This window comes from Acinonyx jubatus, chromosome B2 (assembly GCF_027475565.1).
Source record: "Acinonyx jubatus isolate Ajub_Pintada_27869175 chromosome B2, VMU_Ajub_asm_v1.0, whole genome shotgun sequence".
Lineage (NCBI taxonomy): Eukaryota > Metazoa > Chordata > Mammalia > Carnivora > Felidae > Acinonyx > Acinonyx jubatus.
Window position 1 is genome coordinate 14,724,427 of NC_069385.1, and position 26,210 is coordinate 14,750,636.

The window sequence follows — 26,210 nt, forward strand, 5'->3', positions numbered from 1 at the left end:
TAAAACATCATTTGGGTTCTGTATTCATTTGCAAAATTTACATAACAAAACGCCCCATACTGGGTGGCTTCAGATGGGGAATTTCCTCAAGGCTAGACAGCCATGCTCCCTCTGACACCCTGGAGAGAATCCGTCCTTGTGGCTTCCTAGCTTCTGGTGGTGTCTGAAGTATCTGAGGGTCCTTGGCTCACAGTTGTATCAGTCCAGACCCTGCCTCTGGGTCTGTCTGGGTCTGTGTCCAGATTTCCCCTTCATATAAGGATACTGGTCATATTGGATAAGGTCCCATCCTGATGACTTTATTCTAAGCTGATTACCTCTCCAAAGACCCTGTTTCCAAAGAAGATCACATTCGGAAGTACTGGGGCTTATAACTTCCACGTATCTTGGCGAGAAGGGGTGCAATTCAACCCATAATACATTCCAGTAAGAGCACATTTTGTCTTAAAATATCACGTTAGATTCATAAACTCCTTGAAAAGGAACGCTTTTGACTTTCCATGTTTTCTTTTAATAGTCTATGCTAATGATGACTTTGACATCTTCAGAGTCCTAAAGTATCTCTTCTGTGGCTGCTAACTTCTTCAGCTGTCTTTCCATCAACGGTGTTAAAAGATAATATAGAAACACTTTCATAATTGCATTTTATCTCCGTCTGTTTCCTTATACATCCTTTAGTGGGACCATTAATTGAACTAAGATTAGGACAAAAAGAAGCAAAGAGGAAAAGGAAAATGCAGTAATTCCCCCTCTAAAATAATTCTTTAAATTTTTTAAATGTTTGTTTACTTTTGACAGAGAGAGAGAGAGAGAGCGCGCGAGCATGAGCAGGGGAGGGCAGAGAGAGAGGGAGACACAGAATCCGAAGCAGGCTCCAGGCTCCAGGCTCTGAGCTGTCAGCACAGAACCTGATGTGGGGCTCGAACTCACAAACTGTGAGATCATGACCTAACCTGAAGTCAGATGCTTAACCAACTGAGCCACTCAGGCTCCCCTAAAATAATTCTTTAGTTGTTTTCTAAAACTACTTTAGTTTGATGATCCTAAGCATTTGTTATTTCCAAATATGTAACTAAAAGATTACAAAGGAAAATTGTCATTTCAAAATGAGTAGCCCTTTTAGAACTCCTGGGTGGCTCAGTGGGTTGAGCATGTGACTTCGGCTCAGGTCATGATCTCACAGTTGGTGAGTTCGAGCCCCACGTTGGGCTCTGTGCTGACAGCTCAGAGCCTGGAGCCTGCTTCGGATTCTGTGTCCCCCTTTCTCTCTGCCCTGCCCTTGCTTGTGCTCTGTCTCTCTCTTTCAAAAATGAATAAACATTTAAAAAAAAAAAGAACATCCTTTGTTAATTCATTGGTAATAACATAGATATAGATGTAGCAACTTCTATGCAAGTGAATAAACATTTTGATAGTGTTTGTCAAAGCTCCTTCTCTTAGGAATACACTCTATTCATACATTTATTCATTAAATATTTTAACATGGTGTTTACCTACTTGGCAGTGTTCTAGGTACCAAGAATGTAGCAGTGAACAAAACAGAAGAAAAAAATCCTCGCATCACGGTGCTTATATCCTGATGCGGGTGATGGATAGTCAAGAAGACAAAGAGGGTGTTATGTTGAGAATAGAGTGAAGAGGGGCAAGGGTGCAAGGAGGGACATACGTTAGGAGGCTGTCGAAGTCATCCAGGCAAGAGACTGGTGGCTTGGACCAAAGTAATAAGCAGTGAAGGTGGTGAGAAGTGGTTGGATTCTGGGTGAGCTTTGAAAAGAAAGCCACCAAGATTTGTTGATGGAGCAGAGATGGTGTCTGAGCAAAGGAGAAGAGTAAACGATGACCCCAACTCTGCACCAAATAAAACAAATAACTTGGGGAGCATGATTCTTTTATGCTGTGTAGTAGAAAGAATTTGATTACACATGTAAATTGTTAAGGGCAGAGTTTTCCAAGCAGATTTAAAGTTGGGCTGAGAAGTAGTCATTGCCTTTGGGATATGTATTTGGAAATAAATTAAGTAATTAAGGAAGTGGAAATGATTAGAACTATCTGTCAGAGGAAACAGAACAGAACGGGAGCTGTCTTCTCACCTTTGACAAGCAGAGGTGGAAAATAATCACAATAGTGTTTTTATGAAGGCGGTGAAAGAGGAAGAGATTACACACAAAAGTTTTAAGTTACTTCACCTTGTTTCTGGAAATGTTGGAAACATCTGATTAGATTTTCCGAATAAGATGGCGAAACTTGTAGACATTGAATTAATTTGACGTGGCTACTGCCGGCGGTTATAATCATGGTTTGACTGCTCTGGTCCAAAGATACGGTGGCGGTTTTAGACATTTTAGTGTGGTTGGGCTCTTAGCCAATCTTTAGGGAGGTAACTCACTCCACATCTGCCGGTCAACCCCTCTTCCCTTCCCACTCTCCTCTCTGTTCCTGTTGTTTAACTTGCTGCTCCCACCCATCAGATGACCATCAGAGAATGTGAACACTATAGACTGGTCCTGGGATGGGATTTTTCCCCATATACTGTCCTGCAGCCTGTGACATCGTTCCTTCCTGAAACGTATGTAAACCAGAGGTAATGGTTTGTCTGGCTCTAGAAGTGACGGGTCATTCTCTATACAGAGACGTCAAGGGTGCACAGAGCACACCTTGCCAACCTCCCTTTGTCTTGAGACCTCTCTGCAGCCTGTGCAGAAGGCCATTTTCAGAGTATTTTAGGCCGTGATTTTGTGTTCTTTTCAGCAAACCTGACATAGCGCTCAGCAGTGTGTGTGTATCTCCATTGGAGTTGAGAGTAATCTGTGCCATGGGCTTTTACTTTAGGTCTTTTTTAGTTATTGGTATCGGTGGGTATCCAGCAATCACAAATTTTAATTTTTTTAAATGTTTATTAATTTGTAAGAGGGAGAGAGAGACCGTATGAGTGGAGGAGGGGGCAGAGAGAGAGAGAGAGGGAGACACAGAATCTGAAAAAGGCTCCAGGCTGTAAGCTGTCAGCACAGAACCCGACTGAGGCCTCGAACTCGTGAACCGGGAGATCATGACCTGAGCCAAAGTTGGACGCTTAACCAACTGAGCCACCCAAGTGCCCCTCAAATTTTAACCCTTAGGATGTGTATTAGTACTTTAAAATAAAATGCTAGAGCTTTTGTGTGTGTCATAAAATGTTTTGAGAGCTCTTTCCCTCAGAGGAAAAGCGTTCAGTCAAAGAATGCCCAGTTGTTGTGAGATTAAAAGTCATGATGGGAAATTAGGACACGGGTTGGTGCTGGCATGAAACAGGAGATTTTACCCTTTTATTTGCTCAAAGCTAAATCTTGCATGCCGTAAATCTCGTTGATCACTGTGTGATATTTGAGGCTAAGGCACTCTAAGATTCTAGCAGATGTGTAGATATCTGTTGATGAAATGATGATATGCTCGTAATGTTTTGAGGTAGATTTGTACTCTTCTCCATTTCTCAATGCAACCTAACACCCAGTGCTGCCTTTACCTTATTTGAGGTGCATATGATTGTACATATGATTGTGCATATGATTGCAAACTTTAAAGTGGTAAAAATGTTTTTAGTGTGTTACCATTTTTGTTATTTTTGGATATAGGCATACGGTTGTCCATGTAAAGTGGCTCTATCTATCATCTATCTATCTATCTATCTATCTATCTATCTATCATCTATCTATCATCTGTCTTTGTGTTTAATGGTTTATCAGCAACATTCACCTGTGTCTGCCTTCTTCATTTACCGATATCAATTGGTGAAAAGGTTACAAAACATTTTTTACATCAAATACAGTTAGGTTCCCCTGAAAATGCACACTCTCAACAATAAAGCATAGATATATTTTCGGTCACTTATGTGGATCTTATCATGGAGTACGAGTCGAAGGACACTGAACTGTAAATTGTTACAGTCAGAAAGTGTTTACAAAGTAATAGCAAAATAGACCCTCCTGTCAGTGTGCTTTATTTTGTTGCAAGTAAATGAACTTGATTTAAAACTATTTAACCAAGAAGGGAAATCGATTGAAAGGGTACATTCTGACCAGGCAGGAAAGGTTAGCTCAGCAGGCATGGGTTGCTCAAATTCTGTATATTCCAAATAAAGACCTGTCTTTGGGAATGGCCCTTGACTGGCTCTTGGGACATAAGCTCTGAGCACTTGGAATATTCTGCCTGAAAGGAGTATTTTGTATGCCCAGACTTTAGGCCTGCTGTACACTTTGATGAGATCAATTTATCATAACAATGTGTTTTATGGTGAACATGTACCTGGTTTTGCTGGGGAAACAGGGATAGGAGAAGGGCTGGATGGAATCTGAGTAGCTGAGGTCATTTATGAAAGCACTGTATGCCTCAGGGACAGGCATCCAATAAAAACCTGAGCACTGGGGCTTGAGCATGCTTTTTTGTTTGGCAACACTTCACACTTATCATCCCGTAGCATCCTGGGAAAAATTAGGCAACATCCCATAGCATCCTGGGAAAAATGAGGCATGTTCCTATGTACTTACACTGTGAGAGAACAGGTCACTCATCTCTGGAAAGTCCTATATCTTTTCTCCTGGACTCTGCTTCATGAGCCTTGTCCATTTGCTGATATTATCGTGTCCATTCACTGTAATAAATTGTGTCCATTCACTGTAATAAATTGTAACCATGAATATAATAGCTCTTTTGAGTCCTGTGGGCCCTTCTAGTGAGTCATAGAGCTGAGGATGGTCTTGAGGAACTTGACACACTGACTGACCCAATCTTCAGAAAGACAGAGGCAAGTGTTTCTTGGGCCTCAACAGCAGGACCCGATAAAAATTGTATTTAGGTCATTGCCCGGTGACAACTTAACTCCAGCCATCTTCTGGATCCAAGCAGAGAAGGTGATGGGTGCAGCTCAGGTCAGTCATGTAACAAAAGACAGAGCAATAGCACAAACATGACCATTAGGGGATACGGTATGAATTAGGCCAACTTATTGTCCATGCCAATATGTGTTTATATACATAATGCTTCTGTTATTACTTTTTAGACTTTCTTATGTCCATTCACATTTAAAAGTGGTTTGCTGTTAATATTTTGCTTCTAGTAGAGTGGCAGGCACTTTGCTAATTAGTTAATACTTTTCATACTGATATTAAATAAAAATCACATTTATAGGTTTATGTTTCATTCAGGAAATAGTTAAGTGAATACCTTCATTTTTATAGTGAACTTCCTATCTAACAGGTGGCTGAAATATAATCATGTACTAGAGGTGTGATCTAGGCCCATGGTTGAACCTCTCAGATTCAGATTCCTTCTTTGAAAGAGGAGGTGATTTCCCATAGGTGGTGGTTATGAATATTCCATGAGATAACATGTATAAGCCCTCAGCATAGTGCTTGACATATGGAGATGTTCAACAGTATATTATTCCTTCTTTCCTACCTTCTTTTTCCCCCTTCATTCATATTTAAATACCTACTGAATTAGAATGTATAATCTCTAAGCCACAGAATCATAATATCTAGTAAATATTAGAATTCATGTATGTAATCTACAGTGTGACTACTTTGTCATACTTTGTGCATCAACATTTTTCATTTCATATATAATTTTTAAATGTGATTCAAAAGATTTCTTAAATTTTTATTTCATGCCAAATAGTTATATGATACCTTTTTTTCATTAAAATTATTCTCTTATTCCTTTTCCTCCAAGTAATATCATTGTTTCTAGGGTCATAAAATAAACATGTGGTATAGCAAACATGGTCATCCTTTCATGAATAAAAATATGAAAATAGATGGTAGATAGGGCTTAAAAATGTGTTGATGCTTATAGACTAGTAAAGTGACACAAGATACACACACACACACACACACACACACACACACACACACACACAGACACACAATGTTAGAGAATAGGATATTTTCCCCAGATAGGGAACTGGTCAGTAAAAATTATGTCAAGGATACCCGTACTTTTACATTCCATAAATATCAGGGATGAACTTTGAATCTCATTACATGTCTTTAAAGGAGCTGCTTAGCAAAATAAAGGAAGAGTAGAAGAAATAGAGAAAAAAGTTCTGTGAAGTCTGTTTCAGTAATGAGTTAACTACCAAGGGTATTAGCCAGTCACAGAGGCATGTGTATCTTCCCAGCGTTTCTAGGGACTTTTAGACCAGACAGTCCTCTTAGAGCTGGAAGTTAAGGTTTATTTATTTTTTTTTTTTAAACATCACAAATAAGATTTTTTATTTGTCACCATTAAATGTCTGAATTTTAAACAGATTCTTGGACTGGTGGCTCATATCCATCAGCTCGCTCAACTTTAGCACCGGTCTCATCCCCAGTAGCTTTTCCAGAACTGCCACCTTCACCATGAAGCTCCATTAGCTTTCCCAATTCAAACTTGGGCTTCTTCAGCATTTTTACTTTTCTAACGAAGACATCATGAAGTGGATAAATAGACTGACAAGACTTCTCTATGTCTTTTCCGATGCTGTCTGGAATCAATTTATTGACAACTTCTTTCAAGTCATTTGTCTGCACCTCTCGGGTCATGATTTCCATCATCTTTTTCCGAATTTGGCGGACCTGTTGGTGCTGAGCATAAGAGGTCTTCCGAATCTGATTGTTGCGTTTTTTAGTAAAACCGACACAAAAGAGACGAAGCAAATACCCATCGGTAGTTTTGACATCAACGTGAGCTTCAATCATGGTCTGCCATTTTTTGACCATGGAGCACATTTTGTCCCGGGTAAGATCCATGCCATGGAAATTAGGCAGTTTTTGCCCTGAACATCTTCAGTAATTAGCTTGAATTTCCTAAATGCAACTTCATCATTCTGCAAATCAGCCAGGCTTACTTCAAACACATGACCCTTAAGGCCATCAGATGCGATTTTGGTTCCTTGAGTTCTCGTGACTAGTGTTTTTTCAATATTTCTTACATTAAATATTGCTGGTGCTTTTACATCATACCAATCTTTCTTTGAAAATGGATCAACCACTTTCTTCTTGGCTCCCTTTTTGCCGCCTTTCGTAAGGCGCTTGTTCTTGCCTACTGCCATGGCGCTGCTCAGGGAGCCAAAAGGGCGGAAGTGTAACTCGCGCGAGAACTTAGGCGTACGGGGCTAGGCGTGCCATCTACGTGACCTCTGGAAGTTAAGGTTTAAACCTAGTTTGAAGAGAGCTGATAGAAGGGAGTAACCACAGAAGTGAAGTATCTCTTTCTCGTTTTTGTTCTCTCCCATCTTTATCTTTCTCTCCCCTCGACACAGTTGGGAAGTTCCCTTCCTTGAACAACCTCAGATTCAGTATGAATATATTTTGGTTCCACTATAGAATATCTAAATGTGACGGACAAGGCCAAGGAGAATACAATTTTAAAAAATACTGCCCCCCAATAAAAGCTTATTACGGTTTTACCTTAACTATAATTTAAAAATGATAATTGTGGTCTTGAAAAGTGCTTGATAGATTTCTGCCTGGTGCTTAAAACTGAAAATAAGTGGGCAATCAGCACAAAACTATATCATATCGATTTTTCATTAAGTCAGGCTCCAGTAAGTTACCTTCATTTCCAACTCTTTCTTTTGCCGGCGAGTACTGTGACCTGAATCCTGCCAGAGTAATCAGATTGGTGCTATAACTATTTATACATGTGACAGGAGAAACATTTTAGCTGAAAGGTTTTTTTTATTATTACTATTAAAACACTGTCACAGAAAATAACTGTGATTTAGTGACAATGGTAAATGACTCCATTAGTTGGTCAGTTGCTATATGTAAATAATTCTTTGTGCAAAATGGGATAGGAAAACTTGTCCAATAATTGCTAGAACATTTTTATTCTGGTGTAATTTTTGATAAGTGTTTTTGTGGATTGTGCACAATATTTACGTTATATGCAATTGGATAGAACTTGTAGAAATATAAAGATCATTCTCTAGTATTATTTTGCCAGCTCTTTGCAGTAAGGCTGGCCAGAAGTTTATTTTTCTCCCTCTTTTACTAGTTGAGGCATTAAGTAAAAAATTGATTACATAATGCTTGGCCCTATAATCAGTGTGTTGAAAATATGATACCTGTGCATTACAAATTAAATTGATATAAAACATCTTTTTATTTTTTAAATTAAAAAATTCTTAACGTTGGGGCACCTGAGTGGTTCAGTCGGTTGAGCGTCCAACTTCGGCTCAGGTCATGATCTCCTGGTTTGTGGGTTCGAGTCCCACATCAGGCTCTGTGCTGACTGCTTGCTCAGAGCCTGGAGGCTGCTTCGGATTCTGTGTGTCCCTCTCTTTCTGCCCCTCCCCTGCTCACGCTCTGTCTCACTCTGTCTCTCAAAAATAAACAAATGTAAAAAAATTAAAAAAAATTATTAACGTTTATTTTTGAGAGACACATTGAGAGAGACAGAGCATGAGCAGGGGAATGGAAGACAGAGAGGGAGGGAGACATAGAATGTGAAGCAGGGCCAGGCTCTGAGCTGTCAGCACAGAGTCTGAGTGGAGCTCAAACCCACAGAATGAGATCATGACCTGAACCAAAGTCGGACGCTTAACCAACTGAGCCATCCAGGCACCCCTGATATAAACATTTTTTAAACATTTTTATTTTAAGGAGAAATATTTTCTCCCAATTTCTATTTAGACTGTTAATAGCCACCAGACTACATTTCTTTATTTTGTGTAGGAAGACACTGGAGGAAAAATTTCCAGAACAACTCATATTTCCTATAAAAAGAGAAATTCTGCACTACGATCTTATTTATGGGCATCTCTAAGAATCCCAAAGATATTTGCAAACAAGCATCGCATATCCCTGTTGAGTGTTATTCACTCACGATTTACATGTTTACTGCTGACTAGTGCTAAGCACTTTGCCTGGTATTAGGTATACAAAGATACATCCAACTTCTTCCTTATCTTCAAGAAGACCCACTGTCTGAGTTCCTAAGGACACAGATTTGTAAATAACTAACTGTAATGCAACACGATCATCCTAACCTAAACAATGTACTTGGGGCCAAAGAAGTACTTAATTCCCGTCGGAAGACTGAAAAAGATTAAGTATAAGTAAGTATGAAAATTGAGCAGGAATTTGCTAAATGGAGAAAGAGAAAAGTGACAATATTCTGAGTATCTACTCTTGAAATAAAAACCATCTACCATTCTTTATCATGCACAGACTGGAAACGTCATTCATTCCTTCAACAAATATTTAACACGTGCCTACTCTGAACAAAACATGGAGACACAAGATACTTCTGTGTCTCTGTTGTGTTGCAGTCTGATTGCCTAGAAAGCAAAGAATATTTTCTTTACCCATTATATATGTACCACATTTTAAGAGCCATTAATATGGGCATAGGACCTACAAAGATATTTTTTTAGAAAAGTACATTTATTCATTCATTCAGGCAGTCATTCAGCCAACAATACGAACATTGAGTGCCTGTCATGTACTCAACAATGTTCAGAAGAGAACATTTACCTGGAAGGAAGGCTTCAAGAGTCCTATCTACCTGGACAAAATTTTGTAAAGAACAGAGGAGACAGGATTGAGCTTGGCGAGTGGCCACAGTCAGAAAGAAAGGCGGGAGAGAAGGAAAAGAGGCTTGTGCACCAGGCAGACTGATCAAGGAGGTTTGGGGAAGAAAGATCAAGGAGAGTTTGGTACCAGCAGTCGACGCAGAGAGGGGCCAATGGGCTGAGTTGTTCAGTGGTCACTGCTTACCCGAAGATTACATCCAGGAGCATGTGTAGGAGCAACCAGACGAGAGAGGAAGCATGAGGGACACCAGTGGAGATGCAAGAAGAGAAACATGAGAGGCAGAAGTGGGGTCAAGAAAAAATGTCCTTCAAAGTGGCAGAGATGAGTTTGCGTGTAAAGGTAGAATGGATGGATGGATGCGATTTTTTGTATGTGTCAAATCTCTTGGAATTTTTATTATTTCAAGAAAATTCCCTGCTTTGTTTCATTTCCTTTATATATTTTCAGGATAACAATCTAAGAAAAACTTCATTTGCATTTGTTCACTGAATATATCACATATTTATTAACTTTTCCTCATTGTTACACTGTATTTACATGATTAGGATACAAATGCAGGTGCCTGGGTGGCTCAGTTAAGCATCCAACTTTGGCTCAGGTCATGATCTTGCAGTTCGTGGGTTCAAGCCCTGCGTCAGGCTCTATGCTGACAGCTCAGAGCCTGGAGCCTGCTTCAGATTCTGTGTCTCCCTCTCTCTCTGCCCTTTGCTCGTTCAAGCTCTCTCTCTCTCTCTATTAAAAATAAATAAGCATTTAAAAAATTTTAAAAAGGATACAAATGGACATTATGAATGATAAATAGGCCTTATTTAATGATATACATATGTATATAGCTAATACAATAATTTTGATTCTTATCATACTGATTAGTTTTCAATGTAGCTCACTTTATTCTGAATAATTTTATTTATATGCTTATAATATAAAATCATTATTACATTTTTCCTATATAAATTATAAGCAGTGTGAATAGTGGAATTTAAAGGAGAAAGCCTGAAAATGAAAACCTGTTATTTTTGAATGTGTATTTCACAGCATAAGAACAAAATGTTTTCAGCTGTTCATTTTATAGAGAGAGAAAATGCATTTAAAATTAGAATTGTGCCATTCAGAGGCTGTAATTCATGCAGTCATAGGAGAAATAGGAATGCTCCATATCAGTGCGTAAAGAAAAAAAGTCTCATTTCAATAAAATGTTTGGTGATTAAGTATCTGTAAATAGAACTTTTTCTTTTTTAGAAAGAAAGACAATTGAAAGTCAGGAATATGGCATTAGGCTTTTCACATGGTTCAGTGAGAAGCAGAAAGCTGTAGAGCTTGAACCCAGGTGATAAATGGAAAATTCTTATTCTGTAGAATTCTGGGGACACCTGACCTCCACTGGCATCAGCACTTCTTTGCTTTTGTCTGAGCCAAGATAGACCTTAATTAAAAGTTTGACCGGGACACCTGGGTGGCTCGGTTGGTTGAGTGTCCAACTTCGGCTCAGGTCATGATCTCACGGTTGGTGAGTTCAATCCCCACGTCAGGCTCTGTGCTGACAGCTCGGAGCCTGGAGCCTGCTTCGGATTCTGTGTCTCCCTCTCTCTCTGCCCCTCCCCCACTCATGCTCTGTCTCTCTCTCTCTCTCTCTTTCAAAAATAAATAAACATTAAAAAAAATTTTTTTAAAGTTTGATGAACCCCAGTCATTGGGCATTTCAACTACCTTTGTAAAAAATAAAAGACCCCCCATGAATTGAAAATGGGCTTTGACTTACTTTTCCAGCAGTGGTGGATCTGCACTGATCAGCCTGTGATCTGTGCCCATGATCCTCTGGGTTCAGTGACACATCGTGAGAGAAGCTGTGCTACATTTGTCAGGTGGAGACACAGAACATGGCCAGCTAACCCACTGGAGACTAAATCTGCAACCTTGCTTGTGCTCACGGTGCTCCAGCAGCTGGCCACTGACCTAAGGCTATTAGTGTGGCTAGAATGGGCCTCAGAAGTGTTGGGCTTGGGAAAGCCCGGGTTCTGTGCTCACCCACAGTGAAGTGTGGAGGTTGGTCCAGTGTCTCTGGCCATCTCCTCTTCCCTGCTTAGGTCCTGTGTTAATGTCTCGCTTATCTTTTATGTTGATAGTGACTTCTTTTCCTTTCCTTATTCCCTACCATTTGAGTCTTAAAAATTCCTTTCTAGAAAGAAGCTGGTATGTATATGAAAGTCCAAGCATGAAGTCTCCTCAGGTTTTCAGGGCAGATGGGTGGCCCCGTCCGTTAAGAGTGGGATTCTTCGGCTCAGGTCATGATCTCAGGGCGGGTGAGATTGGTTGGTGAGATCGAGCTCCAAATGGGGCTCTGCTCCAAATGTGGAGCCTGCTTGGGATTCTCTCTCTCTCTCTCTCTCTCTCTCTCTCTCTCTCTGCCCTACCCCCCTCCCCTGTCTTTTATTCCTCTCAAAATAAATAAACATTCAAAAAATTCTCCTGAGGTTTTTGAGTATGTTTATTTCCAAAAGGTTGTTTTTCTCCTTATAATTGGTCATTGCCACTCATATCCAAAATAAAGAATTTAGGGTATTTAGAAACTGTTCCTCCAGATTTCACCATAATGAGTAGCAAAGGTATGTCAGAGAGAGAAGATGCACTTTTTGCATTTATTCATTTTTTTATCTTCTAGCGGAAACCCCCACTGGTGGTAGATGATCTTTTTGAAGACATGAAAGATGGCGTTAAGCTGCTTGCTCTTCTGGAGGTCCTGTCTGGGCAGAAACTGGTAAGGATTTTTCCTGCGACCAGATTGTCAAACTGTTCCCTTTTGGGATTCGGAGGTTGTGGGGTTGGGAGTGTAAAAGGTGATGTCCTATAAAAGTGGGTAATACACTGGGAATACTAGTGTGTTAGTGTTCCACAACCCCCGAATATATCAGTCACTTCCGGGAGCAGGGAACACCTTTCCTTTCTAGTTCCCACACACATTTAGTGGATTTAAAACTCTATATGTAGTAGTAGCAACCTTAGAAGGAAGAGTAAAGAACTTCATCAGTTATCTATCATGCTTAACTACTGCATCTTATGCAGTATCTATCCAGGAAAATTACTTGCAGATTAACATTGACCTCACTTACCGAGTTGGCTTTCCCTTTGGAAAGGAATGTTGGTCCATAACTGTGTATTATTTATATACTTGTTTGTTGAAAATTAAGTTTGAGATCAGCATGACATTTTTCATACACTTGTGGACAGCCTCCATCATCAGTCATTTGTCACAGGAACGGCACCTTCAGAATCATTTGCTTTTTTTTTGTGCAGTGGAGCCAGCAAAGTGAAAACCACATTGATAGTGAACTACAGAATATACTTTTCTATGTTACTTAATAATAAGGTATAGACAGTCCTCAACTTACAGTGGTTTGACTTAATGACTTCTTGACTTTACAGTGTTGTGAAAGTAATATGCATTCACTAAAAACCATACTTGGAATTTTGAATTTGGATCTTTTCCTGCGCTAACAATGCACAGGATGATCCTCTTGTGATGCTGGGCAGGGGCAAGGAGGCACCACTCCCCGTAAGCCATGCGGTCATGAGGGGAAAGAACTGGTACACTTAACCATTCTATACCCACATAGCCATTCTATTTTTCACTTTCAGTACAGTACTGAATAAATTACATGAAATATTAAACACTCCATTATAAGATTGGCTTTGAGTTAGAGAATTTTGCCCAACTGCAGGCTAATGTCAGTGATCTGAGCACGTTTAAGGTGAGCTAGGCCAAGCTGTGATGTTCAGTAGTGTAGGTGTATTAAATGCAATTTTGATTTGCAATTTTCCCAACTTATAATGAGTTTATCGGGATATAACCCCATTGTTAGTCGAGAAAGATCTGCATTTTTTTTCTGGCTTACGTTTTGTTATTTGAGAGTAGTAGAGAGGTAAGTAGTGTGTGCAAAGATAACCACTTATAAATGATGTCTGTCATAATTACGAAAAGATACTCAGGAAATTACCTTCGAAATGTCGTATGACGTGCTAGAACACAGTGTCCTAAATTGGGAGCACTTATTTGTTCTTTGTCTATTGCTTCTTGACAACAGCTCCACAGCCATGAAACTTGGTTAAGTGAGTTTTTAAACGTGTATTTGCCTAAACATAAATTTCCAGTTAATTTTGTGTGGAATCCTCAAAATAGGGTTGTTTGTTGAAAAACTACAAACTGATAATAATTTTGTGTAAATCATCTCTCTAACTTGATTCATGTGGTAGTGGATGCTTCTGGTGCCCTTGTGCTATCTCAGCTCACCTCCAGCTTCAAATGACTTCACACAGTGGGGGACATTGCCTACACCCTCTAGTAGTATCTTGCCTCAAACACTGGTAGCTTGCCTCCAGGTTTCCACCCTCATAGCTTTGATCAAAAGCACAAGTTGCTTAAAGCAGCCTTGAAGTGTAGAAGAGTTAATGGTCCCGAAGGTCCTTCAACCAATGGAGATGGGAGTCCATGAATAAATGCTGCAGTCTGGCATTGGGAAGGCAGACAATTCTGTGACGTATTTACACATGTCTCATGGAGTGCTTGAGTCCCCAGTAGGATTGAGGCCCAGTTGCTCACAGTGGAAACCCTCAATAGCATTTTTCTTCTTCCCTGTCTCACACTCCATGCACCCCCCTCACTCTTGCTACCTGGGATCACCTCCACAGTAAACTACATGCATCCAAGTCCGGTCTCAGGTTCTACTTTGGGGGAAATCAAACAAAACATATATGAAAAGCCAATTTGAAATATGCATGAGCTAAATAAACTAGATTAGTATTCAGATGTCAAGTCAAATCATTGACTTGAGATATATACTCACTTGATTGCCAGATATAATTGGGCATCTTTTTATTTCCTCCTGAATTAAGCTGTTTACTAAAAGGTTAAAGGAATCTTCATTCCAATTCAGTTGGGTATTCAGGAGGTGTATCATTCTGTGTCAATATAATTTTGCCAGTATACTTGACCAACAGGGTACAGAAAGCTTGATGGGCATTTAATTGCCAAGCTAAATGACTCTAGAAAAAGTATATATTTTGACATAAGAGTCCTATTTCTGTTTAAGTACCCTACTCATTCAGACATAAATTATAAGACCTTGAAGCTAGAAGAGATTTCAAAAAGAATCTCCGCTTTCTCACTTAGCAGAGAAGAACTGAGCATACAAGGTAGTTTCCAGTTTAACCTTTATTATTTACTTGTATTGAGCCCTCCAAGATGCTGAATTATGTAAAATGAAATTGCTCTTAGATTATAAATAATCCTTGGAAATGGTTATTTAAATTTTGTATATGTATACATTATAATTCAGGACCACATTAAAATGAAAAGCATGAATTAAAAAGGAATGAGTATCCCAGGAATTCTTGTAGAGCTTTCAAAGGGAGAATGTGGGTAAGAGCATTTCCATCAAGAGTTCTAACACTATTCAGAAATCCTAAAATATCTCATAGGTAGAACTCTATTAACAACACTGTGCTTAACATCAGAGTTCACATAGCCTGGGACTCTGACTCTGACCATGATCATCAGGGAAATGTGGCCAAATGGCTTAGTATCCCTGCCTTGTCTGCATCTCAGGGTGAGAGTGGAATCACAGTATCTAGTCTCCTTGAATAACCTATTATGACTCTCTTGAGAAAACTATGATTTTATTTAAGGACTTAGAGTATCTTTAACTTTTAAATTACTGTTCTTAGATTTCTCTACATTCTTTGATTATTTGTGGAACATTTTCTCTTTAAATGTATCAGTGACTATGTATCTGTAATCACACATAAATATAGGAACACTAAATTTAATTTCACACTTAGGATTTTTTTTAAGAATGTGAGGAATTGCCGTTGAAAAATTGGAAATAATAGAAGCAACATGAAGAGTTTAAGGACTGCCGAGAAACTTATTTCTTATCCATTTTGTTAACTCTCTTTTTTTAAACTCCTTAATACTTTGCATTCAGGAGAAGCCTAATAATTCACTTAAAAGTGCACAATAAAAGAAAACAAAACACTAAGTCAAAACATATGCAACCCCATGCTCATTGCAGCATGATTTACGATAGCCAATATATGGAAATTACTTGAGTGTCTATCAATGGATGAATGGATAAAGAAGATGTGAGATATATGGAATACTATGCAGCCATGAAAAATGAACTCTTGTCATTTGCAATGACATGGATAGACGTTAAGGATATTATACTAAATGAGATAAGACAGAAGAAGACAAAGATTCTATGGTTTTATTTATTTGTAGATTCTAAAAATAAAACAAATAACAAAACAAAACTCAGAGATACGAAGAATAGATTGGCAGTTGCCAGAAGGGAGGGAAGTTGGAGTTGGCCAAATGGGTGAAGGGGATCAAGAGGTACAAACTTCTATTTATAGAATAAATAAGTCATGGAGGTGTACTTTCAGCATGGTGACTATAGTTGCTAATATTTTATTATATATTTAAAAGTTGTTAAGAGAGTAGATCTTGGAAGTTGTCATCATAAAAAAATTCCATGTATGGTAACTAGACTTATTGTGCTGGTCATTTTGTAAAGTATACAAATACTAAATCATTAATCTGTATACCTGAAGCTAATATAGTGTCGTATGTTATTATGCTTAAGTAAAGTATTTAAAAAGAAAATAGATCTGTAAAAAAAAGTGTCCAGTGGGCACTCTTAGGAAATCTGGAGCATCAAAGAGCCCTGAATGTTCACCAGGTGACTTTATTAGCCATAGATCATATATTTAGAATAGAACTCAAGTCCGCAACTGGGCTTGGCATTATCCACTGAATATCCATCCAGCTAATGTTTCTGGAGTTCTATTATGGATAAGACACTACCTTCTACCCTCTAAGGAAAACAAAGATGAATGAGATATGGCCAGTGCCTTTTATGAGTTTGAGGCCTACTATGATCACGATATTAGGGCAGATTAAATTGTGTAAAAATAGATGCCAAATGGAGAGGGACAATACAATAGATATTTATATCTTGCTCATTTTGCTAGGGGACATCCAACAAGAAAAGTAGACACATGGTGTTTGCTCCACCAGATATCAAGTCTTAGAGTACAGTTACATAACTTCAGATAGTGTGGTATTGGTACAGGGATGGACATACTGACAAATGCAAGAGTCCAGAAACAGACCAAGGCATTGCTGCATTTGATGCTATTAAAATTAAAAATGTTTTAAAATTAAAAACCTTTAAAGAAAGTGACAAAAGAAGTTAAAAACGGGTAGAATATATTCACAATACATGTAGTAAAAAGATTAAGAAAAGATTATGACAAGAATATATAAAGTACATCTTCAAAATAGAAACAGTACAAACTACAGGGAAACCTGAGTGAGAGATGTGAAAGGGCATTTTACAAAAGAAACATTGTCAAAGAACAGAGGAAGAGAAGTTCTATCATTGTTGATCAGGAAATGCAAATGAAGACCACAGTGAAAGACCATGTTACATACATTTAACTGAAAGAATTTTTTTTCAATATCTGTCAAAATGAAGTGTTAGACAAGACATGCACCCATAGGATTATTCTTATTGTTGACAAGAATGGCAAGAAGCGCAAACGCTTTGGAAAAGTTTGGCATTACTTCAGAAGTTCAAAGTCGCATTCCCTCTGACCCAGCAATTTCACTCTTAGGTTTACAACCAAGAAAAACTCGATACTTGTACCAAAGATAGGGTATACAAAAATGATCTATCAGCGCAGGTCACAATAGAAATAATCTGGAAATAACCAAGAGTCACATCAAAAGGAGTGCAGAAAAGATGGCCAAGAGCTGTCAAAGTGAATGAAATACAGTGACAGCAACAACATGGATGAGTCTTAGCAATATAATATTATGTGGGAAAGTGAGCTTCAAAAGATTAATACGATGATCCCTTTATATAAAGTTAAAAACTAAAATAGATATTCTTTTCATGAATGCATGTAAAGGAAATGAATCTATATAAGAAGGAAAACATTGAACTGGATTTTATGATAGTTGTCTTGGGTATAGGAAGGCAGGAGGATAGAATGGACGGTGGTGGTGGTCATATTAGGGGAATGGCTTTCATACTTCATTTCCAGGCCCTGGCTTTGTCTTAGTTGGTAGGCTAATAGGTGCTTTTTGCATTACAGAAGATAACTCATTAAATGACCAAGTGGGCCATGCATGGACCAAATATGAGACCATTATGCACGACAAGGGTTCCCAAATAAAGGACAAATAAAAAGTAAAAAAAAAAATCACATTTTCTATTTAAATATTTGTTTAAAATCATATCATAGAAACCATTACCGGGGCGCCTGGGTGGCTCAGTCGATTGAGCGTCCGACTTCGGCTCAGGTCATGATCTCATGGTCTGTGAGTTCGAGCCCCACGTCGGGCTCTGTGCTGATAGCTCAGAGCCTGGAGCCTGCTTTAGATTCTGTCTCTCTCTCTCTCTCTGCCTCTTCCCCACTCATGCTCTGTCTCTCTCTCTCTCTGTCAAAAATAAATAAACATTAATTTTTTTTTTTCAAAAAACCATTACCTGATACACTATTAATTGGAATTTAAAAGATAGGCAGTTTTTTGAGTTTTAATGAGAGATTATGTAGAGTTTTGGTGTCATAGAGAAGGGACCAGGTTACCAGCTATGCAACCATGGAGAAATTACTTCACCACAGTTATCCATTTATTTCCTGCAAATGTAAAAGGCTAATTACATCTACTTAGTTGAAATTACTTTGAGTTTTAAAATTAACATTGCGGCACATAGAAAGCACATAATGCATTTCGGTAGTGCAAACACAGGTAAGTTAGAGTATCCTTGTACCAGGCATGCTAGCATGTGAATACCATTTTCATTGTTGCAATCCTACTTTTTAACCTTGGCCCATGCGTGCCATGTATTTTGGTCATTCAAACCAAGAAATGTTACTAATACTCTCAATAATCTTTCATGTTAGTATGACTGCCAAAGGAAATGGTGTGTGACCAAGAGCACTTTTTTTTAAGAGCTCTTTTTTTTTTTTAAGGAGTTTTGAGTTTACAACAAAATTGGAGGAAAGTACAGATTTCCCGTATATCTCCTGCTCCCACACAGGCACCAAGAGCACTTTTCATATAAATGTTTCCTAACTTATAGGAGTGATAGTCTCAATAGGCAGCATGGGAGTCTTGTGAATTTCTGCTCTTGGCATACAGAGATGTGAAAGGGAAGTGTATCAACTACACTTCCAAGCACTCCAAGCACTGTGGGGTAATGCTCCTTTGTGTATCTATTAACCCTATAGAAATTGAATAATGTTGTTCTTGAATATTCTTCAAGTATACTTTTAATCCATTTACATAGATTTTATAATTACCTTTTTTAATGTGCGCATTTTTATTTATTCCTGTTCTTTCCTGTTTATAGCCTTGTGAACAAGGGCGCCGTATGAAGCGAATCCATGCTGTGGCTAATATTGGCACAGCACTGAAGTTCCTTGAAGGAAGGAAGGTAAGAGAGAGACAAAACACTTAAAGAAGAGGTGGGGGCATACTGATGTTTTTCAACATTGGCTGTGCGGTAAAAGCATTACATGTAAATTATACAGCTAGAGATGCAATATTATTGTAACATAATTTTAGATTTACAACAAAGTGGCAAAAAATGGCACAGAGATTTCATGTCTGTACTTCAGCCAGCTTTCTCTACTGTGAAGAACTTTTATACATACTGCATGTATGTATATATAGGACAATTATTAAAAATGGAATTTTAAATTGGTGTGATACTACTAATTAAAGCATAGACATTAGGCTAATTTCATCAATTTTTTTTTCCCACTGATGTCTTACTTCTATTCAGGATCCGATCCAGTGATACACTTAGCATATAACTGCTGTGACTCTTGGTCTCTTCCGCTCTATGACATTGTCTTTCCTTGTCCTTCATGATCTTAATAATAAGTCTTGGTCTATTTTGTAGAAGGTCTCTCATTTTGGATTTGTTTGATGTTTTCTCAAGATTAGATTGAGGTTATACATTTTTGGCAAGAATTCCAAGGATGTGATGTTGTACTCTTCTCAGTTCATCATGTTAGTGGATATAGGATTCTGATAGGTCTTATGGCTACTGATGTTACTCTCCTTCACTCGGGTAAGGCTGTTTGCTATGTTTTTTATGATAAAGTTACTATTCTTCCTTTGTAACTGAAAAATAATAGGGAAGATCATTGAGATTATGCTAATATTCTACTTCTCCTCAAACTTTGCTCACTGATTTTAGCATTGATTGCCTTCAGTAATTCTTTCTTTGATGTTTGTCTAATGGTGATTAGACAATCCTTTCACATGTGTTAACTGGAATTGTTTTGTAAGAAAAGGATGTCCTTTCTCCCTGCCCCCTATTTATTTTATTCAGTTATTTACTTTGGCATGAGTTTATTTTATTTAATAGGTACAATCCCTGCTGTGATTATTATTAGTTATTATTTTAATTTTTGTTTTTTTATTTATTTTTTTATAATTTGTTTATTTTTTAAATTTACATCTAAGTTAGCATATACTGCAACAATGATCTCAGGAGTAGATTCCTTAATGCCCCTTATCCGTTTAGCCCATCACCCCTCCCACAACTCCTCCAGCAACCCTCTGTTTGTTCTCTATATTTAAGAGTCTCTTATGTTTTGTCCCTCTCCCTGTTTTTATATTAGTTTTGCTTCCCTCTCTTATGTTCATCTGATTTGTATCTTAAAGTCCTCATATGAGTGAAGTCATATGATATTTGTCTTTCTCTGACTAATTTCACTTAGTATAATACCCTCTAGTTCCACATAGTTGCAAATGGCAAGATTTCATTCTTTCTGATTGCTGAGTAATACTCCATTGTATCTATATACCACATCTTCTTTATCCATTCATCTGTCGATGGACATTTGGGCTCTTTCTATACTTTGGTTATTGTCGATAGTGCTGCTAAAAACATTGGGGTGCATGTGCCCCTTCAAAACAACACACCTGCATCCCTTGGATAAATACCTAGTAGTGCAATTGCTGGGTCATAGGGTAGCTCTAGTTTTAGTTTTTGGAGGAACCTCCATACCATTTTCCAGAGTGGCTGCACCAGTTTGCATCCCCACCAGCAGTGCAAAAGAGATCCTCTTTCTCCGCATCCTTGCCAACAACTATTGTTGCCTGAGTTGTTAATGTTAGCCATTCTGACAGGTGTGAGGTGGTATCTCACTGTGGTTTTGATTTGTATTTCCCTGATGATGAGTGATGTTGAACATTTTTTCATGTGTCGGTTGGCCATCTGGGTGTCTTCTTTGGAGAAGTGTCTATTCATGTCTTTTGCCCATTTCTTCACTATATTATTTGTTTTGGGATGTTGAGTTTTATAAGTTCTTTATAGATTTTTGGATACTAACCCTTTATCTGATAATGTTATTTGCAAATACCTTCTCCCATTCCGTCGGTTGCGTTTTAGTTTTGCTGATTGGTTTCTTCGCTGTGCAGCAGCTTTTTATTTTGATTGAGGTCCCAATAATTCACTTTTGCTTTTCTTTCCCTTACCTCCTGAGAGATGCTGAGTAAGAAGCTGCTGTGGCCAAGGTCAAAGAGGTTTTTGCCTGCTTTCTCCTCGAGGATTCTGATGGCTTCCTGTTTTACATTTAGGTCTTTCATCCATTTTGAGTTTATTTTTGTGTATCATGTAAGAAAGTGGTCCAGGTTCATTTTTCTGCATGCCACTGTCCAGTTTTCCCAGCACCATTTGCTGGAGAGACTGTCTTTATTCCATTGGATATTCTTTCCTGTTTTGTCAAAGATTAGTTGGCCATACGTTTGTGGGTCCATTTCTGGGCTCTCTTTTCTGTTTCCTTGATCTGAGTGTCTGTTTTTGTGCCAGTACCATACTCTCTTGATGATTACAGCTTTGTAATACATCTTGAAGTCCAGGATTGTTATGCCTTCATCTTTGGTTTTATTTTTCAAGATTGCTTTGGCTATTCAGGGTCTTTTCTGATTCCATTCAAATTTTAAGATTGTTTGTTTTAGCTCTGTGAAGAATGCTCGTGTTATTTTGGTAGGGATTGCATTGAATATGTAAATTGCTTTAGGAAGTATTGACATTTTAACAATATTTGTTCTTCCTATCCAGGAATATGGAATATTTTTCCATTTTTTTGTGTCTTCAATTTCTTTTATAAGCTTTTTACAGTTTTCAGTGTATAGATTTTTCATCTCTTTGGTTTGATTTATTCCTAGGTATTTTATGGTTTTTGGTGCAATTGTAAATGGGATCGATTCCTTGATTTTTCTTTTTGGTGCAATTGTAAATGGGATCGATTCCTTGATTTCTCTTTCTGTTGCTTCATTATTGTTGTATAGGAATGCAGCCGATTTCTGTGCATTGATTTTATGTACTGTGACTTTGCTGAATTCATGGGTCAGTTCTAGCATTTTTTTGGTGGAATCCTTTGGGTTTTCCATAGAGGATATCATGTCATCTGCGAAGAGTGAAAGTTTGACCTCCTGGCTGATTTGAATGCCCTTTTTTTTTTTTGTGGATGCCTGCTATTCTTTTGGGTTGTCTGATTGCTGAGGCTAAGATTTCCAATACTATGTTGAATAACAGTGGCAAGAGTGGACATCCCTGTCTTATTCCTGACCTTAGGGGGAAAGCTCTCATTTTTTTCCCATTGAGGATGATATTAGAGGTGGGTCTTTCATATATGGCTTTTATGATCTCGAGGTAAGATCCTTCTATCCCTACTTTCTTGAGGGTTTTTATCAACAAAGGATGCTGTATTTTGTCAAATGCTTTCTCTGCATTTATTGAGATCATATGGTTCTTGTCCTTTCTTTTATTGATGTGATGAATCACATTGATTATTCTGTGGATATTGAACCAGCCTTGCATCCTAGGTATAAATCTCACTTGGTTGTAGTGAATATTTTTTTTAATGTATTGTTGGATCTAGTTGACTAGTATCTTGTTGAGGACTTTTTCGTCCATGTTCATCAGGGAAATTGGTCTGTCTCCTTTTTAGTGGGTCTTTGGTTTTGGAATCAAGGTAATGCTGGCTTCCTAGAAAAGGTTTGGAAGTTTTCCTTCCATTTCTATTTTTTGGAACAGCTACAAGAGAATAGGTGTTAACTCTTTTTTAAATATTTGGTGGAATTCCCCTGGAAAACTATCTGGCCCTGGACTCTTGGTTTTTGGGAGATTTTTGATTACTAATTCGATTTCTTCACTGATTATGGGTCTGTTAAAATTTTCTATTTCTTTCTGTTTCAGTTTTGGTAGTTTATACGTTTCTAGGAATTTGTCAATTTCTTCCAGATTGCCCATTTTATTGGTGTATAATTGCTCATAATATTCTGTTATTATTGTTTGTTTTTCTGTTGTGTTGGTTGTGATCTCTCCTCTTTCACTCTCGATTTTCTTTATTTGGGTCCTTTCCTTTTTCTTCTTGATCAAACTGGCTAGGGGGTTATCAATTTTGTTAATTCTTTCAAAGAACCAGCTCCTGGTTTCATTGATCTGTTCTACTGGTTTTTTTTTGGTTTTTTTTGGTTTCAATAGCATTGATTTCTGATCTGGTCTTTATTATTTCCTGTCTTCTGCTGGTTTGGGGTTTTATTTGCTGTTCTTTTTCCAGCTCTTTAAGGTGTCAGTTTAGGTTGTGTATCTGAGACCTTTCTTCCTTCTTTAGGAAGGCCTGGATTGCTATTTACTTCCCTCTTATGAAAGCGTTTGCTGTGTCCCAGAGGTTTTCGGCTGTGGTGTTATCATTTTCATTGGCTTCCATGTACTTTTTAATTTCCTCTTTAACTTCTTGGTTAGCCCATTCATTCTTCAGTAGTGTAGTCTTTGGTCTCCAAATATATGTTACCTGTCCACATTTTTTCTTGTGGTTGATTTTTAGTTTCATAGCATTGTGGTCTGAAAATATGCACGGTATGGTCTTGATCTTTTTGTACTTGTTGAGGGCTGGTTGTGTCCCAGTATGTGATCTATTCTGAAGAACGTTCCATGTACACTGGAGAAGAATGTGTATTCTACTGGTTTAGTATCAAATATTCTGAATATATGAATATATCTGTTAAATTCATCCAGTTCAGTGTGTCATTCAAAGCCATAGTTTCCTTGTTGATTTTCTGTTTAGATGATCTGTCCATTGTTGTAAGTGGGGTGTTGAAGTCCCCTACTATTATGGTATTATAATCAGTGAGTTTCTTTATGTTTGTGATTAATTGACTTATGTATTTGGATATTTTCATATTTGGAGCATAAATGTTTACAATTTTTAGGTCTTCTTGGTGGATAAACCCATTAATTATGATATAATGCCTTTCTTCATCTCTTGTTACAGTCTTTATTTTAAAGTCTAAATTGTCTGATATAAGTATGGTTACTCTGGCTTTCTTTTGTCAGCCATTAGCATGATAGATGGTTCTCCATCCCCTTACTTTCAATCTGCAAGTGTCTTTAGGTCCAAAGTGGGTCTCTTGTAAACAGCATATAGATAGATCTTATTTTCTTATCCATTCTGTTACTGTATCTATGTCTTTTGATTGCAGCGTTTAGTCCAATGACATTTAGAGTGAGTACTGAATGATATGAATTTATTGCCATTATGTTTCCTGTAGAGTTGGAGTTTCTGGTGGTGTTCTCTGGTCCTTTATAGTCTTTGTTGCTTTTGGTCTTTTTTTTTTTTCTTTTCTCCCCTCAGAGTGTCTCCCTTAAAATGTCTAGCAGGGCTGGTTTAGTGGTCATGAACTCCCTTAATTTTTGTTTTTTTGGGAAACTTTTTATCTCTCCTTTTATTTTTGAATGACAGCATTGCTGGATAAAGAATTCTTGGCTGCATATTTTTTTGATTCAGCACATTAAATATATCCTGCCACTCTTTTCTGGCCTGCCAAGTTTCTGTGGATAGGTCTGCTGAGAACCTGATCTCTCTTCCCTGGTAGGATAAGGACTTTTTTCCCTTACTGCTTTCATGATTCTTTCCTTGACTATTTTGTGAATTTGACTATGATATGCCTTGTTAATGGTCTGTTTTTGTTGAATCTAAGAGGAATTTTCTGTGCTTCCTGGATTTTGATGTCTGTGTCTTTCCCCAGGTTAGGAAAGTTTTCCTCTATGATTTGCTCACATAAACCTTCTACCCCTTTTTATGTCTCTTCATCTTTTGGGACCCCTATGATTCTGATATTTTTCCTTCTTAATGAGTAACTGAGTTCTCTAATTCTTAAATTGTGCTCTTTTGCTTTAATTTCCCTCAATTTTTCTGCTTCATTTTTCTCCATAAGTTTGTCCTCTATATTGCTGAGTGCCTGCTCTGCTTCATCCATCATTGCTGGAGTGGCAACCATTCGAGATTGCAGCTCATTTATAGTAGTTTTTATTTCATCCTGACTAGCTTTTACTTCCTTTATCTCTGCAGAAAGAGATTCTATTCTATTTTCAACCCCAGAGAGTTTTCTTATTTTTATGATTCTAAATTCTGGTTCAGACATGTTGCTTATATCTGTGTTAAGTTTCTGGCTGCTATTTCTTCTTGTTCTTTATTTTAGGGTGAATTCCTTCATTTTTATCATTTTGAAGGAAGAAATTAATGAGTTAAGAAAATAAAATTAAAAAAATTAAAAACAACACAAAAAATAAAATAAAGGATGCTAGATCCTAGGTGTGTTTTGGTCTTGTTGAAAGGAGCTTGATGTATTATAGTAAAGTTGGAAAGATAAGAAAAGAAAAAAAAGGAGAAAAAAAAGAAAGGAAAAAAAGAAGAAAATGGTTGAAAATTTGAAAAAAACGAATACAATAAAATAGAACAAAATGAAATGATGGAAGCAAAATAGAATTTGAAAAATTTACAAAAAAGTAAAAAAATAGAAAAAAATTAAGGAAAAATATTTTTAATAAAAATGGAAAATAAAAATAATTTTTTCTCTTTCTGTATTCAAGAATAAGAAAAGAAAAGAAAAAAATTGGATAGATGGACCAGTGAACGGACTGAAATACGATTGAAATTACATCAGTTTCCCCTAGAAGTCAAACTATGAAGCACTTTATAGTCCATAAACTAAGCAGGTGGAGAGACTTTTGTTCCTGACGAGAGAAGTTGGCCCAGTTGGGTGGGGCTTAGTGTAATGGCTCCGTTCTCCACTGGATGGTGCTGCTTAGCTTACTGGGGTGGATTGTTGTGGCACATGTAGTCATGTATGCCCATGCGTGGTAGGAGTGAAAATGGCTTCACCTGGCTAGCCAGTTTTTAGTATCAGAACTCTGTGCGCTCCCTTACTGGCAATCAAGCCCCCCTCCTTTGCCTTTGGCTTCTGTCCTCTCCCCTCTTTTATACTGTCTGTGATCAAGGTGTTAGGCTGCCAGGCGGCACCTCCCTCCTGAGTTTTATCTCAGATGTGGCTGTGTTTCCCAACCCCTCACTTCTGCGGGACTACAACTTTGACCTGTTCTGACCCTCTGGGGGGTCTCGCTGAGCAATGGCTGGGTGCCCGCCCACCCCCTGGAACGTTTGTAGAACTATGCTGCTGCTGATGTCCAGAGACTGCGGCTGGGTTCCAGCCTGCCCCAGAAAAAATTCACACGATCATGTACTGGCAGCGTTTTAGAGATTATGGAAAATACAACATACAACTAGCACCAG

General features: G+C 38.0%; 2 protein-coding genes across 19 annotated transcripts in view; one reads left to right on the plus strand and one right to left on the minus strand.

Moving 5' to 3' along the window:
- SYNE1 (spectrin repeat containing nuclear envelope protein 1) overlaps positions 1-26,210 on the plus strand; it is a 474,716-nt gene that overhangs the window by 92,691 nt on the left and 355,815 nt on the right. For all 18 annotated transcript variants that reach the window (XR_008298258.1, XM_053222078.1, XM_053222079.1 and 15 more), the window contains exons 4-5: positions 12,211-12,306; positions 18,968-19,051. Coding sequence is in view for 17 of the 18 variants with exons in the window: in XM_053222078.1 (XP_053078053.1) it covers positions 12,211-12,306; positions 18,968-19,051 (180 nt within the window). In the remaining variant the exon portion in view is untranslated. The remainder of the gene's footprint in view (positions 1-12,210; positions 12,307-18,967; positions 19,052-26,210) is intronic.
- On the minus strand, positions 6,204-7,082 carry LOC106976263 (40S ribosomal protein S3a-like). Its single transcript, XM_027056621.2, is given in 2 exon segments — positions 6,204-6,775; positions 6,778-7,082. Coding segments are annotated over 2 exon segments (789 nt in total). The 5' UTR covers positions 7,064-7,082; the 3' UTR covers positions 6,204-6,272.